Consider the following 25,910-nt stretch of genomic DNA (forward strand, 5'->3'; position numbering starts at 1 on the left):
TTTATCATGTTTCTGTTAGCTTATCAGCATGTCCAACTATATTAATCAAAGTACCTCACTCTAGCTACACAATAAACCAATGATGTAAGTTCCCATTATCTCTTTAGTTGTACATTCTACTTGATGTTATTCTAATGTCACAGTTGGATATTTATTATCACTTCTGCTACAGTGATCTTTCATTGTAGACTAACCTATCACGATAGACATTTAGCTATTCCATCTATTACAATAGTCTCCTGTCTCAAGCTGACTCTACTAACCTTTAATTAGATATTTTAATGTCATGTTCCAAATATTTACGGTCCTAATCCTGTCATAATAACACTTAGCAGAGAAACTTGCTTTATTACTTGTGCTATCTCATCTCGCCATAGTGACCCTACAGCCTTAACCTTACTCTGCTAATTGGTGTAAGAATGTTTCACTATGGTTATCCCATCCTGCCCCTAACTTCCACAGAACACAGGTTGCTAGTGGTCTTCATGCTTTAACCCTTCCCGTGCTTTCATGTTCTTTATTTTCCATAATGCCTGAATTCTGGTGGAAGATCATCAATCTGAAGTATGAGGTAAAATCTTACAGGGGTCTGAATAACGTGGGCTATGGTGGGAAATGTGGTAGAGTTGCCTGGAAAGTCCAGTAGGACCTAACTTGCCACAGGAACAACACGCTGCATCTATTAATACAATTCTGGAAACAAGATGAGATTCTCACTCAGCAGCAGTATGTTGCTTATAGAAAATAATTATTGCTTGTTAACAATGTTCCATTTAAGTTGCGTGGCTGTGTATGCAAGCAGCTACTTCAAAGTTCCATGCATGGTGATCAGCATCAGTACACTAATCATAGCAATCAGTTCTGGCTCCAGAAGTCGCTGTCACATACAGTTGGAAAGAAAATTATTAATGACTTTATCAACTGCAGATTTTGACCTACTGACATGCAACTTTGCAGCATACCAACTGCTGTAAGCAAACTAGACGCCAAGAATTCTAGAAAAGGAAATTAGAGAGGGTGCCTGGCGATTTCACTCTTTGTTTGCTCCATAGGACCCCCTTGTTGGACATGAGGCACCAGCATTTCAGGGCATGCTTCATAGGCGCTAGCCAAAAACACTCCACATCTACAGATATTTGATATGCGCCAAGCTTTAAGAACCCTCACAGTACATCATTGATCCACAAATAGCACACTTGCACATTTCATATGGCAATCATCATTGTAATGCTGCAGCTCAGGTGTATGTACCCAGCTCATAGGCTGGACTTGGCTGCATCTCTTGGTGCTTGCTCACTTTTGAGTTGACCTGGAAGCTCACAGCTTCCCTGTCTTGCCTCATCTTTTGTGCATTTCTCCCTCAGCGAGAGATTCCACACTGTCATTACTGCTGTGCTGTTTAGCACAGACACACAGTCAGGAAGTTTCTCATAGGTGTCAACAGTCCTCAGTCAAGTCAAAGGAGTTAGCCTTTACTCGAAGATCCCAGTACAACACGTCAAGGGCTCCCATGGATACCAGTCCCGGGGCTTAGACACAGTCAGCTGCTCAGAATGGTTTGAGCAAGAGTCCTCTCCACTTACAGGGTGAAGATCAGGCTGTCCACTATCTGAATTAAGTCTTTCTCCACTATGGTGGGATAGTTTCCTCCTATAATGACAGACAGGCAGATATTAAGGAAAGTACAAGTGGGTGACACAGCAGTTACTTCTGATACATGTGAAATGGTGCCCTGAGTGAGTGAGTGACTACACAGTGCAGAGGGCATGTAGGATTAGTGGTGTCAGGAGATGGAGTACGTGACAGTGAGTGAGGGAAATGTTGCAGGCAGTAGTTTAGGTGGTAGAACCTGGGTTTTGGTGAAAGGTGGTACAATAACATGGATAAAGAGAATGCAAGCTAGTAGAGAAAAGATGGTTTCACTTATGCTAGCCGTGGAGAAAGTCAACATTGCTATGTATTCCTTCAGATGGCTGAGACTGCAGTGACACAGGTGACAACCCCAGACGAAGCTGTTCCATGTCCTCCTCTGCTGCTCCTGGGGAATAAGGATATCCTACCTTTGCACCACCCCATTCACCAGGACCTCCAGGTTCCTGCCCACAAAGCAGACTTTTTCTGTCATGTCTGGGGCATATGTTAGGAGTTATTCTTTACTGACTCGTGGGAGGTGGGCGTCGCTGGCTGACCTGCATTTATCATCTATCCCTAGCTGCCCTTGAACTGAGTGGCTTGCCAGGCAAGGATGGCAGTTTCTCTTCCCTGAAGGATACTAGTAAACAAGATGGTTACTTTCCTGACAATCAACATTAGTTTCATGGTCATCAGTAGATTCTTAATTCCTGATTTTTTGTTATTAAGTTCAAATTCCACCATCTACTATAGCAGGATTTGAGACCAGGTCCCCAGAATATTAGCTGGTTTTCTGGATTAATAGTCTAGCTTTTATTCCACTAGACCATCACCGCCCCTGAATGGTGCAAGGCAGACCCTAAAGGGAGTTTATCTGGTTACACAACAGTCTTTGGAGATGTCATCACATCAAGGGATGCCAGTTTATTTTGGAATATCTGGCAGATGCAAGATGTCCCAGGAATAGCAGTGGCAGACATCAAACAATCTTGATATCAAGGCTGCATTCTACTGAGTGTAGCATCAAGGAGCCCTTGTGAAAGTGGAATCAATGAGCATTGGGGGCAAACTCTCGGGTGGTTGGAATCATACCTGGCACATAGGAAGGTGGTTGCATAGCTGGAGGTCAGTCACCTCAGCTCCAGGACATCTCTCCAGGAGTTCCTTGTCAATGACCTTTCCTCCATTATATGGTCAGAAGTGGGGAGGTTTGTTGATGATTGCACAATGTTCAGCATCATTTACGAGTCCTTAAGTACTGAAGCAGTCCATATTTAAATGCAATAAGATCTGGACAATATCTGGGCTTGGGCTGACAAGTGGCAAGTACCATTTATGCCACATAAATGCCAGGCTATGACCATCACCAACAAGAGACAACATAACCACCACCCATTGACATTCAATGGTGTTACCATTTACTCCCCCAATTCCAACATCTTGGTGTTATCATCTTCCAGAAGCTCAACTGGACTCACCACATGACATAAAAACAGTGACTACAATAACAGGTCAGAGGTTAGAAATACTGTGGCGAGCAACTTACCTCCTGACTTGCCAAAGCCTGTCCACCATCTACAAATCAGAAGTGTGGTGAAATATTCCGCACTTGCCTAGATGAATGTAGCCCCAACAACACTCAAGAAGCTAGGACAAGCAGCCAGCTTGATTGGCACTACATCCAGAAGTATCCACTCACCCCACCACCAATGCTCAGTAGCCACACTGTGTACTATCTACAAGGTGCACTGTAGAAATTCACTAAAGTTCCTCAGACACTACCTTACAAACCCACAACCACTTTCATCTAGAAGGACAAACTAGAAGGACAAAGTCACCAGATATGTGGGAAAACCACCACCTTCAAGTTCCCTTCCAAGTCACTCACCATCCTGATATGGAAATATATTGCTGTTCCTTCACTGTCTCTGAGTCAAAATCCTGGAATTCCCTCCCTAGTAGCATTGTGGGTCATTGTACACTGCAGCAATTCAAGAAGGCAGCTCACCACCACCTTATCAAAGGCAACTAGGGACAGGCAATAAATGCTGGCCAGCCTGTGACGAGCATATCCCATTTAAAAAAATGGTTTAAAACAAAAGGGCTCGACTCAGGTGAAAGAGGCACCACAGGAGTGGAGCAGATAGTTAATGATGCAAGTTTGGTTAGATGTTGTGAGAAAACTGACTAGGTCTCTCAAGAAGAAATCTTCCATTCAACTTGCCAAAACTGACATTTAGCCAAAAAAAGGAAGATTCAGCCATTAACTTGTTTTCTCTATAGATGCTGCCTGACCTGTTTACTTTTTGAGCATTTCTTTTGCTGCCACATAATAGCCTTTCCAGCAAATGTGAAGCCCATGGAATCAAAAGGTGAGTGGCCACAGAGAGTGCATTAAAAATTTGTTGTGTGGCAGGGTGGCAGGAAACAGTAGTACCAAACCTCTCTAAGGCTTTCAAAATCTACCTAAAGTGTGATTCAAAACTAGGTGGATAATTTCAGCCTCTTCATATTTATGAATATTACACTGAGAGGAAACAATGGTGGTGTTCAAAATGATAATGTGCCTCAACAATAGTTAGGGAGAAAGTGTTCCACATGGTGTAGGGGTTAAGAATCAGAAGCCATTGATTTAAAGTGAATTGCAAAAATAAACAATGGGCACAGAAGAAAATCTTCAAATAGTGAGTGGTTAAACTGTGGGATGCACTGCCTGACAGAGTGGGATGATGACAGGCAGATTTAACCCTGACTCTGAAAGGGGAATTGCATAAGTATCTCAAAGGAATAGGGGAGGCAGTGACTCAGATATGATGGACTAAGTGGCCTTAGACTGTTAAAAGGTTGAGATTCTATCCTACAAACCAAGATCCCAACTATCTCTCAGTTGGACATGACCTATTTCAAGGCAATGTTTCAGAAAAAAGTAAAGCAAGTATCCTCATTGTTCGGTCTGATAGTTATCCCAGACTCATCAGTGCAAAAAGGATCATTATTCACTATCATATTGCTGTTTGTGACAGCTTACTGCACTAAATGGTCACGTGTTTCACATTCCAACAGTGACACAGTTCAGAAATACTTCAATTGTTTGAAAATGACTTAGATCATCCTGTGATCATAGAAAATGCTAAAATACAAGTTTTTTTGTGTATTACCTTCTTTTGTCATTTAGCACTTGCTATGGACTTGGAGCATAAAAAAATTGCAGAGTATTCAAAAATTTAAGTTTACTGTTCAATGAAAAAGTCTTCCATGCCTTGCAGCAAAGATGAAATAAGCTAAATTCCATTCTTTTAAAACCTGGATGTTCATACAGCTGGGCACACTGTTGTTTGGGCATTAATGGGTTTACAAATAAAACTTAGTATTCCTGAAATTTTAGTCTAAAACCAGAAAATGTTGGAAATACTCAGCAGGTCTGTGGAGAGAAGCAGAGTTAGCATTTCAGATTGATGTCATTCATTACACAAGACGGTTTGGCGGTTGTTAATTCCTGCATAATATTTTGAATATGATCAATGTAGCTGGTGTAGAAAATAAGATTAGAATCATAGAATCCCTAGTGTGGAAGCAGGCCATTTGGCCTGTCAAGTCTATAATAACCCTCCAAACAGCTTCCAAACCAGACCCAATCACCTACCTTATCCCTGTAACACTGCATTTCCCATGGATAATCCACCCAGCCTGCACATCCTTGATCACTATGGGCAATTTAGCATGGTCTTTCCAACCAATCTGCATATCTTTGGACTGTGGGAGGAAACGAGAGCACCTGGAATCAACTCACACAGACCCACGCAAATCCACCTAAGGGTTGAATCAAGAGTTCCTGGATCTGTGAGGCAGCCATGCTAACCACTGAACCATATGCCACCCAAATACTTGGATGCCAGAGCATATTAAAAAACTGGCATAAAAGCTGAGAAGATATAAAAGGAATATTGCAAAGCACATAAAACCTTGGACAAAGCAAAAATGTATTTATAATTACAAAGGAGTTATGTTGGTGGAGGGTTAATGTCAAGTTTTGTAGCTTGCTGGCTTGAATTTTGTCATTTCAAACTTTTTTGTTGTAATATGAATGCCCAGCAGACATAGCCACCTTTATAGCAGAAAAGAGAATGTTTAGTCATATATGGAAAGGGGGTTTTGTGGATTCCCCAACTTAAGCAATAAGAGATTGGCACTTAACTTCTGGATACAAGCACCCCAGATTATCTCTCCAGACTGTTTACTGTGAGTGGAGTGGGAATTGTGCACTTTGTTACTCAGAGTTGGACATGTCTCTCTGAGTCAAACAGTTGCACCTAGGTGAAGGAAGTGAGTCATCTTAAGACTTCTAAAAGTGTTTTTAAAATTAGGAACAATGTCCCTTCCTCACTTCTTACCCTACATTATATGAGGTGGATTAGCCATAGGTAATGCAGGATTACAGGGATAGGACAGCGAGTGGGTCTGGGTTGGATACTCTTGGGAGGGTCAGTGTGGATTTGAAGGGTTGAGTGGCCTGCTTCCACACTGTAGGGATTCTATGGTTAAGATTAGAGTTCAGGCAGCTGATCAAAATATACTACACAGGAGCTTTCTTAAATACAGAGAAAATATCGCAAGCCAGGGAACAAACAGTTAAACAAAAGTAAAAATGAAGTAAAAAGTGAAGGAAAAAGTAAAAATGAAACCACAAATGAAGTGGTTTGAATCCCAACATCAACACATGGGTTAGAATCGCAGCTACAGGGTGCTGGGTCCATGAAGATAATGGTAAATTGAACCAGATTATATGTTGGCACCATCACAGCAGAAAAAGAATTTGGGAGGAAGAAAGAGTTGAATGCTACTGTGCCATGTCTTCCTGGCACAGGAATAACTGACCAATGTGAGGATAGAAAGGTTAATAATGTTCAGGATTGAACAAATAAGCTGAAATGAAACTGAGGCCATGACACCAGGGAATGTTAAAACAAATGTAAGAAGAAATGAAATGCTTAAGAGAGGCTCTGTCGATAGCTATGTGAGATAAATGCTGTTTGTGGAGAAAGATTCGAGAGCATGAAGGAAGTTATTATAACAAGAAAATAACTACTAGATCTCCTAATGCTCATAAGGGTACAGCTGGCTGGACTAGTAGAATTTAACCCCTCCCAACTTGGCACTCCACTCGTGTCACTCCTGGCTACTTATCCTTATTAGGTCACCATAATGCAGGGCTTACTTTCTTGAATGTCGTTTGCTTTGCTTTGGTTCCCTTTCTTTCTTTTCTCCTTCATTTTTCTCTCTACGCATCAACCTCAGATATCACTACATCACCTTTGTCATTAACACCTCATTTTCCTTTACTCTTGCTACTTCTTGGGAAATATCTTTATCATAGGCATTATTCCAGGAATCTCCCCATTAGTGGAAGCGCTTACTCACAGTATGTACTGACTTTGAAACTAAAGTGAGCTGTTTCAGCTGAGAATACGCAAGTAAGTGCCTGAGTTAGTGTGTGTGATATGACTCACTCACAAGAACAAACAGACTGGTGTTCTACAAACTTAGTATTAACCAGTGATCATGAGGTGGCAGCCAAGAATATTTAACCACCTTAGATTGCAAGTAATGACATGGCTAAGTTGATGATACAACATTGGCCACAAACAGCTTCAGTGGTTATTATTTTCCACACAAGTACTTTGGACTTAAAAATGATACACACGACATTGCAGTTACAGAAAAAGATCTTCATGTAACCGCCCTGATTTTGTGTCCACAGATATCCACTTTGGCACTCTTGACTCTGAGGAAGGAATGTAGAAAGTGGTGGACTGAACACTGGGGTGCAGCATAGCAAGACTGAAATTCATAAGCGTCAGATATTGGCTCCTGAATACAAAATCTAATAATTTCTCTAGGTTCCCCTCTAGGAGGTGGGTGTTGTTAGCTAGGCCAGCATTTATTACCCATTCTTAATTGCCAGAGGGCAGTTAAGAGTCAACCATGTTACTGTGGGTCGGAAGTTACATGTAGACCAGACCAGGTAAGGATGACGGATTCCCTCCCGAAAGGGTGTGAGTGAACTAGATGGGTTTTTCCAACAACTGGTAATGGTTTCATGATTTTTGTTAGATTCTTAATTCAGCTTTTTATTGAATTCAAACTGCGTCATCCATCATTCACTATTTGAATATTTACAGAGAGTTGCATCTATATGAACAAACATTGGGTTAAAAAAAACACAACATGAAACAGTCTCCTGGCTGGCCACCTGGAGGAGTTTATGGCTATCCTGTGTAGTGCCATTGAGAATGATGTGACAACTTAGCAGATCATTCAGGCATGTGTCAACTTCAGCAGGTCTAGTTCGACCTAATTCCTCAGGCCATTGCTGTTGGTAGGAGAAAGTGAGGTCTGCAGATGCTGGAGATCAGAATCGAGTTTGTTGCTGGAAAATCACAGCAGGTCAGGCAGCATCCAAGGAGGAGGAGAATCGACATTTCAGGCCGGAGCCTTTCATCAGGACTGATGCTGGGAGGCTCACGGTGGAGAGATAAATGGGAGGGGGATGGAGCTGGGGAGCAGGTAGCTAAGAGTGCAATAGGAGGATGGAGGTGGGGGTAAAAGTAAACTCCCAAAGTAAACCTGGTCCTACATGCCTGCGTCTGGCCCATATCCCTCTAAACTTTCCTATTCACATACTTATCCAAATGTCTTTTAAATGCCTGTATCTGCACCTGCTACTTCGTCTGGCAGTTCATCCACATATGAACCACCCTCTGTGTGATAGAGTTGCTCCTCAGGTTCACTTTAAATCTTTCTCCGCGCATCTTAAAGTTTCGAACACCCTATTATAAAGACCTTTGCAATCACCTTTATTTTGCCCCTCATGATTTTATAAACCACTATAAGGTCACCTCAACTTCCTACACTCCAGTGTAAAAAGTCCCAGCCTACCTATATAACCCAAACCCTCCAGTCCCGACAACATCCTGGTAAAGCTTTTCTGAACCCTCTCCAGTTTAATGATATCCTTCCTATAGCAGGGTGACCAGAACTATACACAATATTCCAAAAGTTACCTCATCAGTATTCTGTACAACCTCAGTATGAGGTCCCAATTCCTATAATCAATGGTCTTAGCAATGAAGGCAAGCATGCTTAACGTCTTAACCACTCCCAAAGTTCTAAATCTCCGTCCACACACTTTCACTTCTTCCTGCGCCAAAGTAAAAAAGTATCACACCAACACAACTACTTATTTTCCTAAAATCCATTTTCCAATTGTCTCTACTCTATATGTACACTACTCAAGCTCCCTTACACAGGAGAATAAAAAGAAACATTTTTACTCATAGCTGCTAAGACTCGGGAACACCAAGAAGGTTACACCTGTGCCCTGCTCAGCACTGAATTGAGATGACAGCCTGTGTCCATGAAAAAGCCCTGGAACTGCAGAAACAGGACTCAAAACTTCTTATTGGGAGATTGTATCTTCTGGTCGATGTTTGTAAATCCTCTCCCCCGTTCCAAAGATTTTTGCCAATCCCCAAAGCGTAATCTCTTTTTTAATGTCCCTATACTTACATTTTGTAATGTATCTGGCAACAGTTTAATCCAATGATTGGCCCCATATAACCTCGTGCCATTATTAATACACTTTGGCATAAAACAGCACACAGTGCAAAACAATGCTAACATTGCCCCCATGCCTGGCCTTTGGCTTTGCACAGGATAAGATAAAAGCAGAAAGTGCTGGAGAAATTCATCAGGTCTGGCAGCATTTTGGAAAGAGAAACAGAGTTTAATGTTTCAAATCCAGTATGACTCTTCTTCAAGAAATGCCAGACTTGCTGAGTTTCTCTAGCATTCTCAGCTTTTATTTCAGCTTTTTAGCATCTGCAGTATTTTGCTTCAAAGATTCTAATTCCAAGCCTTCCCTGTGTGTGCAATCACAGTGATGTTACCATGCACAGAATCGCCAGTGACCCTTGATCCTTAGGAGAGATGGAAAGGCAGATATCTACATGAATGTCAGAAAAGTAAAAAATGTGTTAATAGTAGCAGGGATTTCAACTTTCCCAATATTAACAGGATAGACAAGGTGTGTGACGTTGGATTCTTAAAGCTCTCCTGGATACATTTTAAGTAAGGAAGTAGAAAGTCTGAGAAGAGAGGGAGCAGTGCTGAACCTAATTTACAGAAAAAAAGCAGGGCAAGTGGTAAGACTGCCACCAATAACCCCTTACCACTTGAATCCCCTCATGTCTAAAACCTATTGCTTTTAATCTTGAATGTAGCAACTGGAGAGTGTCTTCAGGAGCAGAGAATTCCAAAATATACAATTCTCTAAAGAAATTTATCACATTTTCCCCAACTAAATGGCTGTTCCTTCACCAAACAATTGTGAGATCTCAATCTATACTGAGGTGCAGGTGTTGGACTGGGGTGAACCAAGTTAAAAATCAGGTAGCTAGTGGATGAAGGAGCAATGCTCCAAAAGTTTGTACTTTCAAATAAATTGGTTAGACTATAACCTGGTGTTGTGTGATTTTTAACTATATCTACACTGCAAAGGAGCAACAGCTTCTTGGCATTGAGCTTGTCACGTCCTCTCAAAACATCACACATTTCAAATAGATTGCCTTTCATTCTTTTAAACTTTGGAGGAGAGAAGCACAATCTACACAATCTTACAGGCAGCATTCTCATGTGAAGAATCAGTTCAATGAATCTTCATTCCATCCTTTCTAAGGTAATTATGTTCTTCCTTCAGTAAGAGACCAAAACTATACAAGTACTCTGGATATATTCTGAACAAAGTCTCATACAAGAGCTACAAGATTTACCCTTATACTCCAATCATTTACAAATAACAAACCAAAAGCCTTCTTAATTGATTACTGGATTTCCATATTAATTTCCTGTGACTTGTGTGCGAAGATCCCAAAATGCCTCTGACAATTAACATTTACTAGATTCTCATCTAATTAAAAATTCCTTTTCTATTCTTCTAACAAAAATGAGAAGATTCTGATTTTGAATCTCACCACATCACTGCTAAATGCAATATGAAATTCAGTCTTAGAAACAATCTTCCCTAGAGAAACCTTAATTGTGGAATTATTTAGTGACTTCCACATTCCTGATGAAGGGCTTATGCCCGAAATGGTGACTCTCCTGCTCCTTGGATGCTGCCTGATCTGCTGTGCTTTTCCAGCACCACACTTTTTGACTCTGATTCTCCAGCATCTGCAGTTCTCACTTTCTCCTGCTCATGGTTGCAAAAGGTGCAATGATTGGTGAAAGTTCCCACTTTTAATCTTATGTTGGAGGGAAGATCATTGGTAAAACAGCTGAAGTTAATTGGGCTGGGACACTACCCTGAGAAACTTCTGCAACGACGTCCTGGAGCTGAGATGACTGACCTCCAATAAAGATAACCATCCTTCCCTCTGCTAGGTATGACTCCAACCTGTGAAGATTTTGCTTCCTAATTTCCACAAATTTTTGTTTTGGTAGGACTCCTTGACGTTACAAACACTCAAATGCGGTCCTAATGTCAAGGGCATTCTCACCTCACTTCTGGAATTTAGCCCTTCTGTCCATGTTTGAACCAAGGCTGCACTGAGGTCAGGATCTGAGGGGGCCCCTAATGGAAGTCAAACTGAGTGTCAGTGAGAAGGTTATTGCTAAGCAAATGCTGCTTAATAGCAATGTTGTGACACCTTTCACCATTTTATTGATGAGAGAGAATAAACTGATGAGGTATTAATTGGTTGGGTTGAATTTGTTGCGCTTTTAGATTATAGAACATACTCAGGCAATTTGTTACATTGCCAGGAAGATACCAGTGTTGGAACCACAATGGAACAGCTTGGCTAGAAATGCAGCAAGTTCTGCAGCATAAAGTTTCAGAACTGTTGCTGGAATGCTTTTGCCTCCAACTATTTCTTGATATCAGATGGAATGAATTAAATCGAGACAAAACTGGCACCTGTAATGATGGGGATCCTTGAAAATCTTAGTTCTAATTCATTAGTTGTGGAATTACTTAGCTCTGTCACTTCTTGGTTAAGCTGTTGGCCTTTATTTCAAAGGGAATGGTGTACAAAGGTAAGGAAGTTTTAATAAATCTATCAAAGACACTAGTCAGATGACAGCTGGAATTCTGTGGACAGTTTCAGTTCCCATTTCAAAGATATATTGGCTTTGGAAGCATTCCAGAGAATGTTCGCTAGGTTGATTCTGGGTTTGGAGGGAATTTTCTGAGAGGAGAGGCTGAGTCAGTTGAGTTTGTAGTCTTTGCAGTTTAAAGAACTGAGAGGTGACCTTAATGAACCATTCAAGTACATCAGGGCTTGACAGTATAAATGTGGAAAGGTTAGATCTGTTCTCGGAGAGTCTCGGGCCAGAGGGCATAATCTCAGAGGAAGATGGTACCCATTTAAAATGGGGAGGAATTGCTTCTCTCAGAGGGTTGTGAATCTATGGAATTCTTTACCATAAAGGGCTGTAGATGCTGTGTATTAAGTATATGCAAGGCTGAGGTAGACAGATGCTTAATCAGTAAGGAAATCAAGGGATATGGGGAAAACAATAACATTTATCAGACCAGCCATGATTTTATTGAATGGCAGAGCAGACTGAATGGGATACCTCTGCACCTACATCTTACTGTCTAATTGTAAAGCCAATTTTATTTAGCTTCATTATAAAATTAAAAAGTATTTTTCAAGAGAGGCTATATTTTTAGACTGCATGGATTACTAATTGCTAGTTATTACACTATTTTCCAAGCCATGAGGTAGTCTTCATCTCTGGTATTCTGTTCTGTACAAGGTGCAGCACTCCACGTTAGGGCAACATACTGTTTGCTGTAACCTAGCATATTCTCCAGAAACAAGTGTCTTTGTGAATCTTTCCAATGAGGTTAACATTTAAAGATACAATGTTAACTTCTTTTGAAATTGGAATTCTTACCTGCCTTTTTGAAGTCCTAAATTTAGGCTAGTCACTTGGCTTAAATGTGATGTGGAAGTGCCAGTGTTGGACTGGAGTGGTCAAAGTTAAAAATCACACAACACCAAGTTATAGTCCAACAGGCTTATTTGGAACTACAAGCTTTCGGAGTGCTGTTCCTTTGTCTACTAGCTACTTGATAAAGGAGCAGTACTTTGAAAGCTTATATTTTCCAAATATAAGCTGTGTGATTCTTAACTTTGTCTTAAATACGAGAAATTCAAAAGTTTGAATCTACTTAGCAAAAAACGTAAGGGCAAATGTTGGTTTCAGTGGAAGGCTTTGCCCATTTTGCCAACCAGGACTTGTTCAATTAACATTTGTTTGTAAGCTTTACAAAAATAAAAGAGTGAGTTTAAAACTCTAACAATGAGACATATCAGACTCAAAAAATTAATTCTGTTTTTCTCTTCACAGATTCTGCCAGACCTGCAAGTACTTTTTGTTTTAATTTTAAATTTCCAGAAACCACAGTTTTTAAAATTTCATTTGAGGATTTAAATTATCTATGTTGGGCAAGGAGTAAGTGAAAGAGTAATGCAGTTGACTGTTGGCCTGGTAAACCTCCCCAGCCCTACATCAAGATTGCCCTTCGTTCCCGAACTTACCTTGATGCTGGTTCAACTACAATGAGATGCAAACTGTTTACAGTTTGGCAATTAGGCCCATCCCTCAAAACGAGCGATAATCCTCATTGCCACTATCAGCTAGTTTCCTCTATCAGCTGATGGTTGAAATCTACCTGACCAGTATTAAAAAAGCTGCAAGGAAATGGTCACTCTACTCCTTCCAATAATCTGATGCCCCATATCATTCCCAAAACTTTAACCTTGCACTGCTGTTGCTCATCCAATCACAAACTGGTTATTTCTCATATTTGCAGTGGACAGGTTCACTAGTGAACGCTGGCCCATGGGTCAGGTATATGACAACTTGGAGTATCATACCATACTCATTTTTTTTGCATTTGTGCTATTAATTTGTCCATTCAATGGTACAATGCAGCAGATATCAGAAAGGACATGGCTACAAGTTGGAGTTGATTGAGATCTCAAGATTCTAGTCATCAGAAAGTTCATGAAAGATGGCACAACAAAAATGCAGGAAAATGGGATTTTGGTAAGTGTGATCAAATAGCTAAAGCTATGTAAATCTGAGGGATGGGGCAATAGATATTGGCCAGCCATCGATGATTACATCCCAAGAACTAGTTTAAAAAATGCACAAAAAACCAATGGGCAAAGGTCAGAATTTTTTATTTAAATGTAACTGAGCAAAAATATTTACTTTTTTTCATGTTTCTAAGCCTGTGAAATGTTTGTAATGTGCACTTGCATGATGTAAACCTAAAGCCACAATTTCAAGGGCAAAAACTGAATTTGGAGAAGAAATGAGGTGTTTAGATGGACAGACAGCCAAGGCAGCACTCAGATGCAATGATGCTCCTCTGGAATGAATGCTTAGTACAGTGAGGAACAAGAGGAACTTAAGATTGCAAAAATAAAACAGCAGTTGTCACTAAGAATGCATGGTTTGAACTGACTAAGGAGCTGAATGTTGTGCTTTTGTCTTGAATACTGTTCAGGAAGTGGTTTAATTACATAACTGAGTAAGAGAAAGTAAATGCATTGTTGATTCATCTACATCTGTGGTGTAAATCCTCCACTCTTTCACTCAGTTTGGCCAAGCAACATTCCTCACATCCATCAGCACCCACCTGCCACTTATTATGAACTTCCTCACTATGTAACTCCCATTAAGTTTGGGAGGATGGCAAAGTGAACAATCTATTTGATCCAATTTTAGTGACATTCTACAGGGATCAGTGTTGGGTCCCTTATTGTTTGTGATCATCAAAAATGATGCATATGAGAATGTGGGGGGTGGGGGCGAATAATAAGTAAATTTGTACATGACACAAATATTGGCCAAGTAGTTGACAGTAGTTGAAGGTCTTAGATTACAGGGAGATAGAGAGAGGTTGGTCAGATAGGCAGATTATATTTAAATCTGAAAAGTGTGAGGCGTTACATTTTGGAAGAAGTAGCAAGATAAAGCAGTATTCAATGAATAGCAGGTGGTTTTGCAGGAATTTGAGGAACAATGTTTTCACCAGAAGTTGGTTGGAGTCTGCAATACACCACCTGAAGGGTAGCTGAGGCGGGTAACCTCACTATCTTGAAAAAGTACTTGGATGAGCACCTGCAATGTCATAACATATAAGGCTATGAGCCTACTGCAGGAAAGTTGGACTAGCATAGGTAAAAGTGCATTTTTGTCAGCACAGACTTGTTGGGCTGAAGGCCTCTTCTGTGTTGTATGATTCTATGATCTCATTTGTAACCTTCACAACTTGTGCAGCTTACATAAGTGGATGCGGTGGTCATGGAGATAGGTAGCATGTCTGTATCTGTGTCAACTGGGATGGGGAAACCAGAATCTTACAGATTTTTGCTGTCAGGATGAATAATATGTCCCACAAAGATTGACTTTTCTTATCACTTACTGTATTATGAGTAGACAGATTATAATGATTACCAAGATCACAACTTAGTTTCATCCATTTCATATTACTTTATTTTGTCTTCTAGAGTTTTATGATGCTTGGGCAACTGGTGAAGGTAGAATTGTGAATAAACGTAAACCATATTTTGTGGGCAATGCAGCATGACAGGTTGATATAGATAGTGGCATCTACATCACTACCTGATTGTTTTTGTCCATCTCTTCCATTACAGTCTCTCTATCAGGTTAGGAATATTAATGCTAGGACATTATGCAGGGACCATAGCCATACGAAACTGTGCAAAATTCTGGTGAGCACTTTTTGACTACAGCACTTCCCACTTACTTTTTAATGCTTAATACTTTGGCTATAAAAACAGATTAGAGGTTCAAATTCTCTGCTGAGTAACCCATGTTCTGACTCCTGAAAGCCTCTCCACTGGGCACAAATCAGTAGTGTGACAGCATGTACTTCACTTGCCAGGTGAGTGTAGCACCACACAAGAGGTTGCAACTACAAGGGCAAAGTAGTATGCTTGACTGGCACCTATCAACACATCTTAATCTTAAACATACATCGGTTCCACACCAGTGCACAATGGAAGCCTTATGTACCATCTACAAAATGCAAGGTTTACTTCAGTAACTCTCATAACCTTTGTCACTTAGAAGAATAGGGCAGTGGGCGCACATAGGAACATCACCACCTCCAAGCCCCTGCCAGGAAACATGCTATCTCGGCTTGCAGATATACCACAGTTCCTTCACCGTCGCTGGATAAAAATCTGGAACTCATTCCTTAACAACACTGTGGGTCTAATTGAATGACTGGACATCAGTGGCTCACAAAGACAGTTCACTGCCATCTTCTCAACAGCAATTGGGAGGATAATGAATGCTGCAGTTTGCCATACGAATAAATAAAAACAAAACTTGGTGTTCCTCAAAAATTTTCAAAGTGGGCAGTATCAGGAAGCAAAATCCAATTCTAATGTTTGCCTTCAAATGGTTCATTTTGATGTGTAATCTCTGAGAACCCTGAATGTCAAAATATTCAGGATTGGAAAATAAAGAAAAGATGGCTTTTAGCAGGTATAAAAGAAGCAAATAAATGGAAGCCCTTGTGGAGTGCAGAAAGTGCAAGGGGAACTTAAGAAAGCAATTTGAAGAGCAAAGGGCTATTAAAAACACTAGCAGGTAAAAGTAGGGAGAACTTCAAGATATTTAACAACAATATGAAGGTGAGAACAATAATGGGGGAAAAGAGTAGAGCCAATAAGGACAAAGGGGGAATCTGTGTGTTTAACCGGAGGATACTAGCAGAATGTCAATGTGTAATTCACATCTGTCCTCACTAAGAAAGGAAGACGTAGATTGAGAATTCGGAAAGTGGGACTCGGAGCAGATTGACTGAGGAAGTGCGGGTTGTTGAAGATTTTGGCGGGCTTGAGGTGGACAAATTCCCAGGCCCTGATGAGTTACATCTCAAGCTGCTATGGAAGGCATGGAACGAAAGAATAGGGACTTTGAAATTTTAATTCCTCTCTGTCCACAGGAGAGTTGCAAGAGGACAATTAATGTGGTTCCAATTTTCGCAAAGGATTGTAGCGATATACCAGGGAATTACACATGAGTGAGACTCATATCAGGATAGGGAAACTAATGGAGTAAATTCTGAAGGAGAAAATTAATTTTCACTTGGAGAGGCAAGGTTTGATGAGGGATAGGGAGCATAGTTTTATCAGAGGGAGGTCATTACTCATAACTTTGATTGGATCTTTCGAGGTGACCAGGTGTGCAGTCATGATTTGGTGATGCCGGTGTTGGACTGGGGTGTACAAAGTTAAAAATCACGCAACACCAGGTTGTAGTCCAACAGGTTTAAATGGAAGCATACTAACTTTCGGAGCGCAGAGGTGGTGCAGATGAGAGTGGTGCAGTTGATTTAGTTTATATGGATTTCAGCAAAGCCTTTAACAAGGTCCCACATGGGATACAAGATAATTGGCTTCACGGCAACAAACAGAGGGTGATGGGAGAAGGCTGTTTGTGAGTGATGGAAGGTGTCCAGAGGAGTAGCACAGAATCAGTGCTGTGTCCCTTATTGTTTATGGTTTATGTAAAAAAATATAGATGAGCGGGGATGATAGCAAGTTTATGGGTGATGTGAAGATTAGCCTGGTGGTTATTAATGAGAAAGAAAGTCAGGGTATAGGAGGATATTGATGGGTTGGTCAGCTGGGGAGATCCGTGGCAGATGGTATTTAACTCTGAGAAGTGTAAATGATAGACCCTGGAATAAGTAACAAGACAAGAGAGTACTCAATGAATGGCAGAACACCAGGAAGCTCAGAGGAACAAAGGGATCTTGGTGTGTTTGTCCACAGATCCATGAAAGAAGCAGGGCAGGTTAAGAAAGCATATGGAACACCAGCCTTTATCAGTTGTGGCAGAGATGATAAGAACAGGGAAGTTATGTTGGAACTGTACAAAACTTTATTTTGACTACAGATGGAGTAAAATATAGGTATACAGTTAAGTTGTACACCACAGCTCTGGAAGTAAATATTTAGATACGGGCAATTCCCGGGTGGTGCGCAGGTTCCATTCTCGAGTCCATTTGCAAGTTGGTTTGTATGCAAGTTGGAACACAGTGCAAGACGATATAAAATAGCTATTACTAAGTATGAGGAGAAAGTGAGGACTGCAGATGCTGGAGATCAGAGCTGAAAATGTGTTCCTGAAGAAGGGCTTATGCCCGAAATGTCGAATCTCCTGTTCCTTGAATGCTGCCTGACCTGCTGTGCTTTTCCAGCATTACTAAGTATGAGTCAATATCTGTATTTTGGATCTTTAGAATTAGTATTACTATCAATACACTGCTGTATCAGATTATGTTCATGAACATGAATATATGCAAGTCGGACATTCAAAAATTGGTGATCCCATGTATTCTGGATATACTTGTTCATACAAAGTGCAATTTATTGCATGAAATGGTAGTGATCCTCTTTCAGTTTTGACTGGCGGTGTTTACCAATACCATTGCTATTTCCTCAACATGTTTAAATGTCATCTTTGAAAGTTGCCAGACAATAGTTATACTAAAATGAGCAGTTATTTACTGATAACTGAAGTTTATATTAGTTCAAATTAAATAACAAAACAAAAACATACATTCACTCACATAAACATCTTAATCTCATTTGGAACAAAAGAACGTGCTGGAGAAACTCAAGTTTAGCAGCATCTACAGATAAAGGGTGACTGGACTCGAAACATTCAATATGTTTTCTCTTTGCAGATGCTGCCAGACTTGCTGAGTTTCTCCAGCATATTCTGCTTTTGTTTTAGATCTTCAGTGTCTGCAGTTATTTCGTTTTATAATACTTTCATTAGGGGTGGGTGACAAACAGATTTTTTTCAGGATAACCCTGCATTATATTTGGCTGCGTAAATGAATAACGCCACCAGTAGAGGGCACAGTGACTGTGTACGCATGGAAAAAAAAGCTTTGCAATCAAACTCCCGAGTGTTCTCCTTGATGCCTCATCTGCTACTCTACTCTCTGCCCTCTTCCCTAGCCATGCAGCAAAGGGTACATGCCAGCCAACAATATGCGTGTGTGTGAGAGATAGAGAAGCATTGGGAATTGGGACAGTGGTGGCCAGCCACAGGGTTTTGTGGTGAGAGGAGTGGTCAGCAGCCAGAAAGCTGTGACACAGAAGAGTGATAATAATGCAGTCATTTGCATTGGTGGCTGTCAGCCATGTTGGCAGTGACAAAACACATTGTTTTGTCATTTGGTAAACAATGGCAGACTCTGGATGCCGAAGATACCTTTTGCAGCAACTGTCCAACTTTTGTTTCCCAATGATTTTGGGTGTTTGCAAATTAGACTCAGGAGTCAGAAAAATCCAAGTTTCACCTGAGTTCAGGCTTGGTTCTTAGTCTGAATTAAGATTGTGTTATTGACAGAGGCCAGGTTGATGACACGAGTAAAAGTTCTGTATATAGAAAGTTCAGAGTGGAAGGGAGGCAAAGACAGAGCATAAGCTAACATATAAGGGAATCCTAAAATCTAAAGGAACATAAATAGCAAATGGGTATAAAAGGAGGTGTGGACCAAAAAACAAAGAGACCTAACATGGAGACTGAGGGCATTGCTGAGGAAGTAAGTAGTACTTTCCATCTGTCTTCACCAAAAGAAAAAAGAGGCCACCAAAGTCATAGTGAAAGAGGAGATCAGTGATATACTGAAAAGAATGAAGAGAATTAAGCAAGTTATGATAAGCCTTCTTCCTCAGTGATTGGTTCACTTCAACTGAAACATCGTGTCCAAATCTTTTTTTTAATTCATTCATGGGATGAGGGCATCACTGGCTAGGCCAGCACTCACTGCCCATTCCTAAATGCCCAGAGGGCACTTAAGAGACCATCACATTAGTGTGGGTTTGGAGTCACATGTAGGCCAGATCAAGTAAGAATGGCAGTTTCCTTTCCAAGAGGCATTAGTGAACCAAATGGGTTTTTCCTGACAATCTGAAAATGTGTTGCTGGAAAAGCGCAGCAGGTCAGGCAGCATCTAAGGAACAGGAGATTCGACTTATCAGGCATAAGCCCTTCTTCAGGAATGCAGTCCTGAAGAAGGGCTTATGCCCGAAACGTCGAATCTCCTGTTCCTTGGATGCTGCCTGACCTGCTGCGCTTTTCCAGCAAGACATTTACAGCTCTGATCTCCAGCATCTGCAGACCTCACCTTCTCCTCGAAGATTTTCCTGACAATCAACAATGGTTTCACGGTCATCGTTAGACTCTTAATTTCACATTTTTTATTGAACTCAAATTCCACCATCTCCTATGGCAGGTTTTGAACCCAGGTTCCCAGAACATTACCTGGGTTTCTGAATTAACAGTCCAGTGATAATAACACTAGGCTATTGCTTCCTCCTAAATTCTGGCATGTACTCTGGGATAAGAAGGGCATTTTCAGGATGGCAACCTGTAGTGTGCCACATAGTTCAGTGGTGGGGTCACAATTATTTACAATAAATATAATGACTTGCATGAGACATGAGAAGGTACCATAACCAAGTTTGCAGATGGTACTAAAATAGGTGGAAAGGCAAGTGGTGAAATGACACAATAAGTCTAGAGAGGGATACAAATAAATGAGTTGCCAAAAAAACTTGTCAGATTGAACATAGTTTGGAGAAATATCAGACTATGCACTTTGGCGAGAAGAATGGTTCGCTAATGTCCTTCAAATCTACCATCCTTCCCGATTTGGCCTGCATACGAACACAGCCACAGCCATGTGGTTGACTCTCAACTGTCCTCTGAAATGGCCGAGCAAGCCACTCATTGAATCAATCGTCTCAATGAAAGAATGAAACTGGATGGACCACCCGACATCAACCTAGTCACTGGAAACGACAATGACAAAAACAACCCCATTGACCCTGCAAAATCTTCCTTAATAACATCTAGGGGCTAGTGGTAGGACTGACTCACAGACTAGCCAAGCAACAGGCTGACATAGTCATACTCACGGAATCATACCTTAGACAAAGTCCCAAACACCACCATTGCCATCCATGTGTGTGTCCTGTCCCATGGGCAGGGCAGACCCAGCTCAGGTGGTGACATTGCACACAGTCAGGAGAGATTTGCCCTTGGGAGTCCTCAACATTGACTTTGAAGCCCATGAGGTCTCATGGCTTCAGTTTAAACATGGGCAGGGAAACTTCCTGCCGATTATCACGTATCATCCTCCCTCAGCTGATGAATCATTATTCCTCCATGTTGAACATTACTTGGAAGAAGCACTGAGGGCTGCAAAGGCACAAAATGTGCTGCAGGTGTGGGATTTCAATGACCACCATCAAACGTGGCTCAGCAGCATCAATACTGGTCAAGTTGGTTAGGTCCTAAAGGACACAGCTGCTCGATTGTGTCTGTAACAGGTGGTTAGGAAATCAACAAGAGGAAAACATATTTGACTTCATCCTTACCAACTACTGGCTGCAGATGCACCTATCCATGATGATATCAGCAAGAATAGCCACTGCACTGTCTGTGGGGAGACAAAATCCAGTCTTCACATTGACAGCATTCTTCATCAAGTTGTGTAGTAGTATCACTGTGTGAAATGGGACAGATTTCGAACAGATCTAACAACTCAGGACTGGGCATCTGAGAGATACTGTGGGCCATCAACAACAGCAATACTATGCTCCAACAGATCCTGTAAGGCGATGGCCTGGCAAATCTTTTCACTCAACGATTATATCAAGCCAGGGGATCAGGAAGGCATGCCAGAAGCAGCACCAGGCATGCCTAAAAATGAGGTATTAATTTGGTGAAGCTACAAAACAACTGCTTGCACACATAAGAGATAGAGCTAAGCGATCCCACAACCAATGGATCAGATCTAAGCTCTGCAATCCTGCCACATCCAATCATGAATGGTGGCGGACAATTAAAACAACACACTGAAGGAGGAGGATCTATAAATATCCCCATCTTCAATGATGGAAGAGCCCAAAATTTTAATCTTCAGCCAGAAGGTACTGAGTCAATGATCCATCTTGGCATCCTACAATGGTTGACAATATCACAGATGCCAGTGTTTAACCAAGTCAATTCATTCCACGTGATATCAAGAAACTGATGGTGGCACTGGATACTGCAAAGGTGATGGGCTCTGTCAATATTCCAACAATAGCACTGAAGACTTATGCTTCAGAATTTGCCACTCCGCTAGCCAAGCTCCTCCAGTGCTTGCTAAAAGCAGGGCAAATCCAACCCAGCCAATTACTGCATCATTAGTTTCCTCTTGATCACCAGTAAAGTGATGGAAGGTGTCATCAAATATCAAGTAGCACCTGAGCTATCAAGCAGCAACAGTATACTTACCGCCTGTTACCCCAACCCTGAATATGGTTGAGATTTTGTTGATTTGAACATTGCTTCTGTATCTGGTGAGTCACAAATGGTGCTCCATGTTGTGCAATTATCGGCAAACATTCCCACTTCTGACCTTAAGATGGAGAGAGGGCCATTGGTAAAGCAGTTGAAGATGGTTGCTCTCAGGACACTACCCTGAGAAATTCCTGCAGAGATGCCTTCAAACTGGATGACTGACCTTCAATAACTATAACCATCTTCACTTGTGCCAAGAGTGACTTCCCCAGCGATTTCGCCTCCTGATACTCACAGATACTGGTTTTGCTCAGGGTCCTTGATGGTACATTCAGTCAAATGCGGCCTCAAAGTTAAGGGCTGTCACTCTCACCTGACTTGTAGTATTAAATATTTTGGTCCATGTTGAATCCACCAGGACTCCTCAGCTCCTGACCTCATTTGATTCAACATGGACTGAAATATTTAATACTACAAGTCAGGTGAGAGTGACAGCCCTTAACTTTGAGGCCGCATTTGACTGAATGTACCATCAAGGACCCTGAGCAAAACCAGTATCTGTGAGTATCAGGAGGCGAAATCGCTGGGGAAGTCACTCTTGGCACAAGTGAAGATGGTTATAGTTATTGAAGGTCAGTCATCCAGTTTGAAGGCATCTCTGCAGGAATTTCTCAGGGTAGTGTCCTGAGAGCAACCATCTTCAACTGCTTTACCAATGGCCCTCTCTCCATCTTAAGGTCAGAAGTGGGAATGTTTGCCGATAATTGCACAACATGGAGCACCATTTGTGACTCACCAGATACAGAAGCAATGTTCAAATCAACAAAATCTCAACCATATTCAGGGTTGGGGTAACAGGCGGTAAGTAATGTTTGTGCCACACAAATACCAGACAATGGCCATCTCCAACAGGGAACAATCTATCCATCACCCCCTGACAGTCAATGGTTACATCGTCACTGAATCCCCCACTATCAATATCTTGGGGGTTACCACTGACAAGAAATTCAATTGGATTTGCCACATAAATACAATGACTACAAGGATAGGACAAAGGATAGGAATACTCACCTTTTGACTCACAAGTCTGTCCACCATCTGCCATGCACAAGTCAGGAGCGACAGAATACTCCTCACTTGCTGGAATGGGTGAAGCATCAGTAACAATTAAGAAGCCTGACATCATCCAAGACAAAGTAGTCTGCTTGATCCTTGCCACGTCCACAAGCATCCACTCCATCCGCCATCATTGCTCAGTAGCAGAGTGTGTACTATCTATAAAATATCTGTCTGCAGAAATTCACCAAAGATCCAAAGACAGTACCCTCTAAACCCATGACTGTTTTCACCTAGAACACTAAGTGCAGCAGATACATGATGACACCACCACCTGCAATTCCTCTCCAAGCCACTTAACATGCTGACTTGGAAATATATTGCTGTTCGTTCACTACTGCTGGGTCAAAGTCCCTAAGGGCATGTGGGTCTACTCAGAGTACATTGACTGCAGCAATCAAGAAAGCAGCTCACCACTACCTTCCCAAGGTCTACTAGGGACAGGCAATTAATGCTGGTCAGCCAGCGACTGGAATGGAGAAAAACTGCAGAAAGATGCAGAACAGATGGATTTAGGAGTCCTTGTTCATGAACTGCAAAAAGCTGGCAAATGAGTTGTGTGTAATTGGGAAGGCAAATGGAATGTTGGCCTTTATTTTCAAAGGAAAGGAATGGAGTATAGAAGCAGGACGGTTTTGTTAAAACTTTACAAGTCATTAGTCTGACCACAGATGGAAGACTATGAAGAGTTTTAGGCCCCTGGTCTAAGAAAAGATATATTGGCACTGAAGGTAGTCAGAGAAGATCCATTGGATTGGCACTATGAAACATTAACTCTGCTTTGTCTCCACAAATGCTGTCAGACCTGCTAGTGTTTTCCAGTAATCTCTGTTTTTGTGTGTGTTTCGAGCCACCTCTGAACAAAGGGAGATCCGTTATGCTAAAATGAGAAACTAATGCTTTTCTCACAATCATCTCACAAGATGGGCCATCAGCATTTGAAGTGCCTCATTTCATCACATGATAAACTGAAACTGGACGAATTACTTAAATGTACAATGGAGGGTTTATAGCTCACCCACTGTCTGACCTCCAAAAGAAATGCAGGATTCCTGGCTGAGTAGAAGTCTGCCTCCTCCATTTCTGTCTCCAAGTTACTAGCTGGAAAGATTGCTTTTTGTTTAAAAATAAATCCTATCTTTGACTTAATCATAAAGGAGTTTTCTGTGGTTTATTTCTAAGTCTGAAACTCAGAAAAAACAGTTTGGGTCACACATCCTGGTCAACTTCAACAAGGGACAGGAAGAAAAGGGAAAATCTTACATTAAATGCTACATTGCTGTCTTGAACTTCAGAGGGAAAAGGCAATCATAATTTAAATTCACTTCCATTCCCCCTTTGTCCATGATAGCATCATTCCATGATTCTACAAAGTAAAATTACAAGATTTCTCAGCAGCAAAGATGGAAACTTTTATAGTTCCTACCTTCTCTAGTTTGACTGATGGCGCTCTGCCAAAACGATGCCCGACAGGACTGAATCCGCCTAACAAAAAGATAACACTGAAATGAGTTATAACCTATGGCGAAGACAACAAAAGGTCCTTCATAAGTTCTCCCTGTTAAATGGTGCTTTTCAGTAAAACATATTCCAAACTCAAATGTCTTGGTTAAAAAATACACTTGAATACAAATCTTGAATCTACTGTGGCACCTTAGGTTACAGCAGTGAGAAATAAACACAGTAGAGGATAGATGATATTATTTTTCCATAACATTAACTCAGTGCTGCAGCAATGTCTGATTTAGTTCTTAAAATAACAGTACTCATCAAAATTTTAGCGCACTAGGCATTTTTTCACTACACATTTGAGAGTGCTACAAGCATTTTTACCAGAACTTAAAGAAAATGCAAAGTGCACAAATTAAGGACAACTTTCTTGTCAATGGAGGACAATGTTAATAGAAACATTATTTTTATCAGCTTAAGTTTTAATTGCAGAATCTTTTGTTCCCTCTTGCTTATTCAGTGATTGATTAGTATGCACAATTTTGATTCAGATTAGATAAATATTGGTCCACTCCTGAAGTCTTTAGCATCACAGATTAATTGCAAATAATAGGAATATGGGAATGGAAATAGACCATTCAGTCCGTCGAGCCTTCCCGGCCATTCAAAATCATCATAACTGATTGTACTCTTCAGTGCTTTTCACTCGCCCCCATCTCTATAAGCCTGCATGGAATGTGAAATTTATCAATCGTCACCTTCAATGTATTCAAAAACTTGCTTCCACAGCCCTGTGTACATAATCCCAAGTAAAAAAGTTTCTTCTCATCTCGGAACAAGATGGCATTACTCTCATTCTAAATTCTGCCCATAATTCAGATTTTGATTTGATTTGCTGTAGTCACATGTATCTAAGTACAATGAAAAGTTTTGTTTTGTAAGCAATACAGGGATATCATAGTAAAAAAGGACATACTGATCATAGGGTGCTTAGATAGAGTGAGGCATTCAAGGTTATGGCATAACAGGAGGTGCACAAAGCAAGATCAATATTGGCAAGATTAACATTATTCCTAACAAGGGGAAACATCCTTCCAACATTTACTTTGCCTATCCTCTTAAGTATTTTGTAAGTTTCAATTAGACCACATTTTACTCTTCAAAATTCCAAAGAATACAGACCCATTTTGCCCAATCTATCTTCTGAAGACAGTCCTGCCATTCCAGAAACAAGTCTGCAAAACCTTCACATCACTGCCTCCATGGCAATAATATCTTTCCTG

General features: G+C 41.0%; 1 protein-coding gene across 1 annotated transcript in view; it reads right to left on the minus strand.

The window, feature by feature from the left end:
- The window catches only part of ahi1 (Abelson helper integration site 1), a 258,275-nt gene that overhangs the window by 40,733 nt on the left and 191,632 nt on the right, over window positions 1–25,910 (minus strand). Inside the window, exon 22 of the mRNA XM_060857049.1 lies at window positions 24,605–24,663. Within this exon, the coding sequence (XP_060713032.1) occupies window positions 24,605–24,663 (59 nt within the window). The remainder of the gene's footprint in view (window positions 1–24,604; window positions 24,664–25,910) is intronic.

The sequence above is a fragment of the Hemiscyllium ocellatum genome, chromosome 3, assembly GCF_020745735.1.
Source record: "Hemiscyllium ocellatum isolate sHemOce1 chromosome 3, sHemOce1.pat.X.cur, whole genome shotgun sequence".
Taxonomy (NCBI): domain Eukaryota; kingdom Metazoa; phylum Chordata; class Chondrichthyes; order Orectolobiformes; family Hemiscylliidae; genus Hemiscyllium; species Hemiscyllium ocellatum.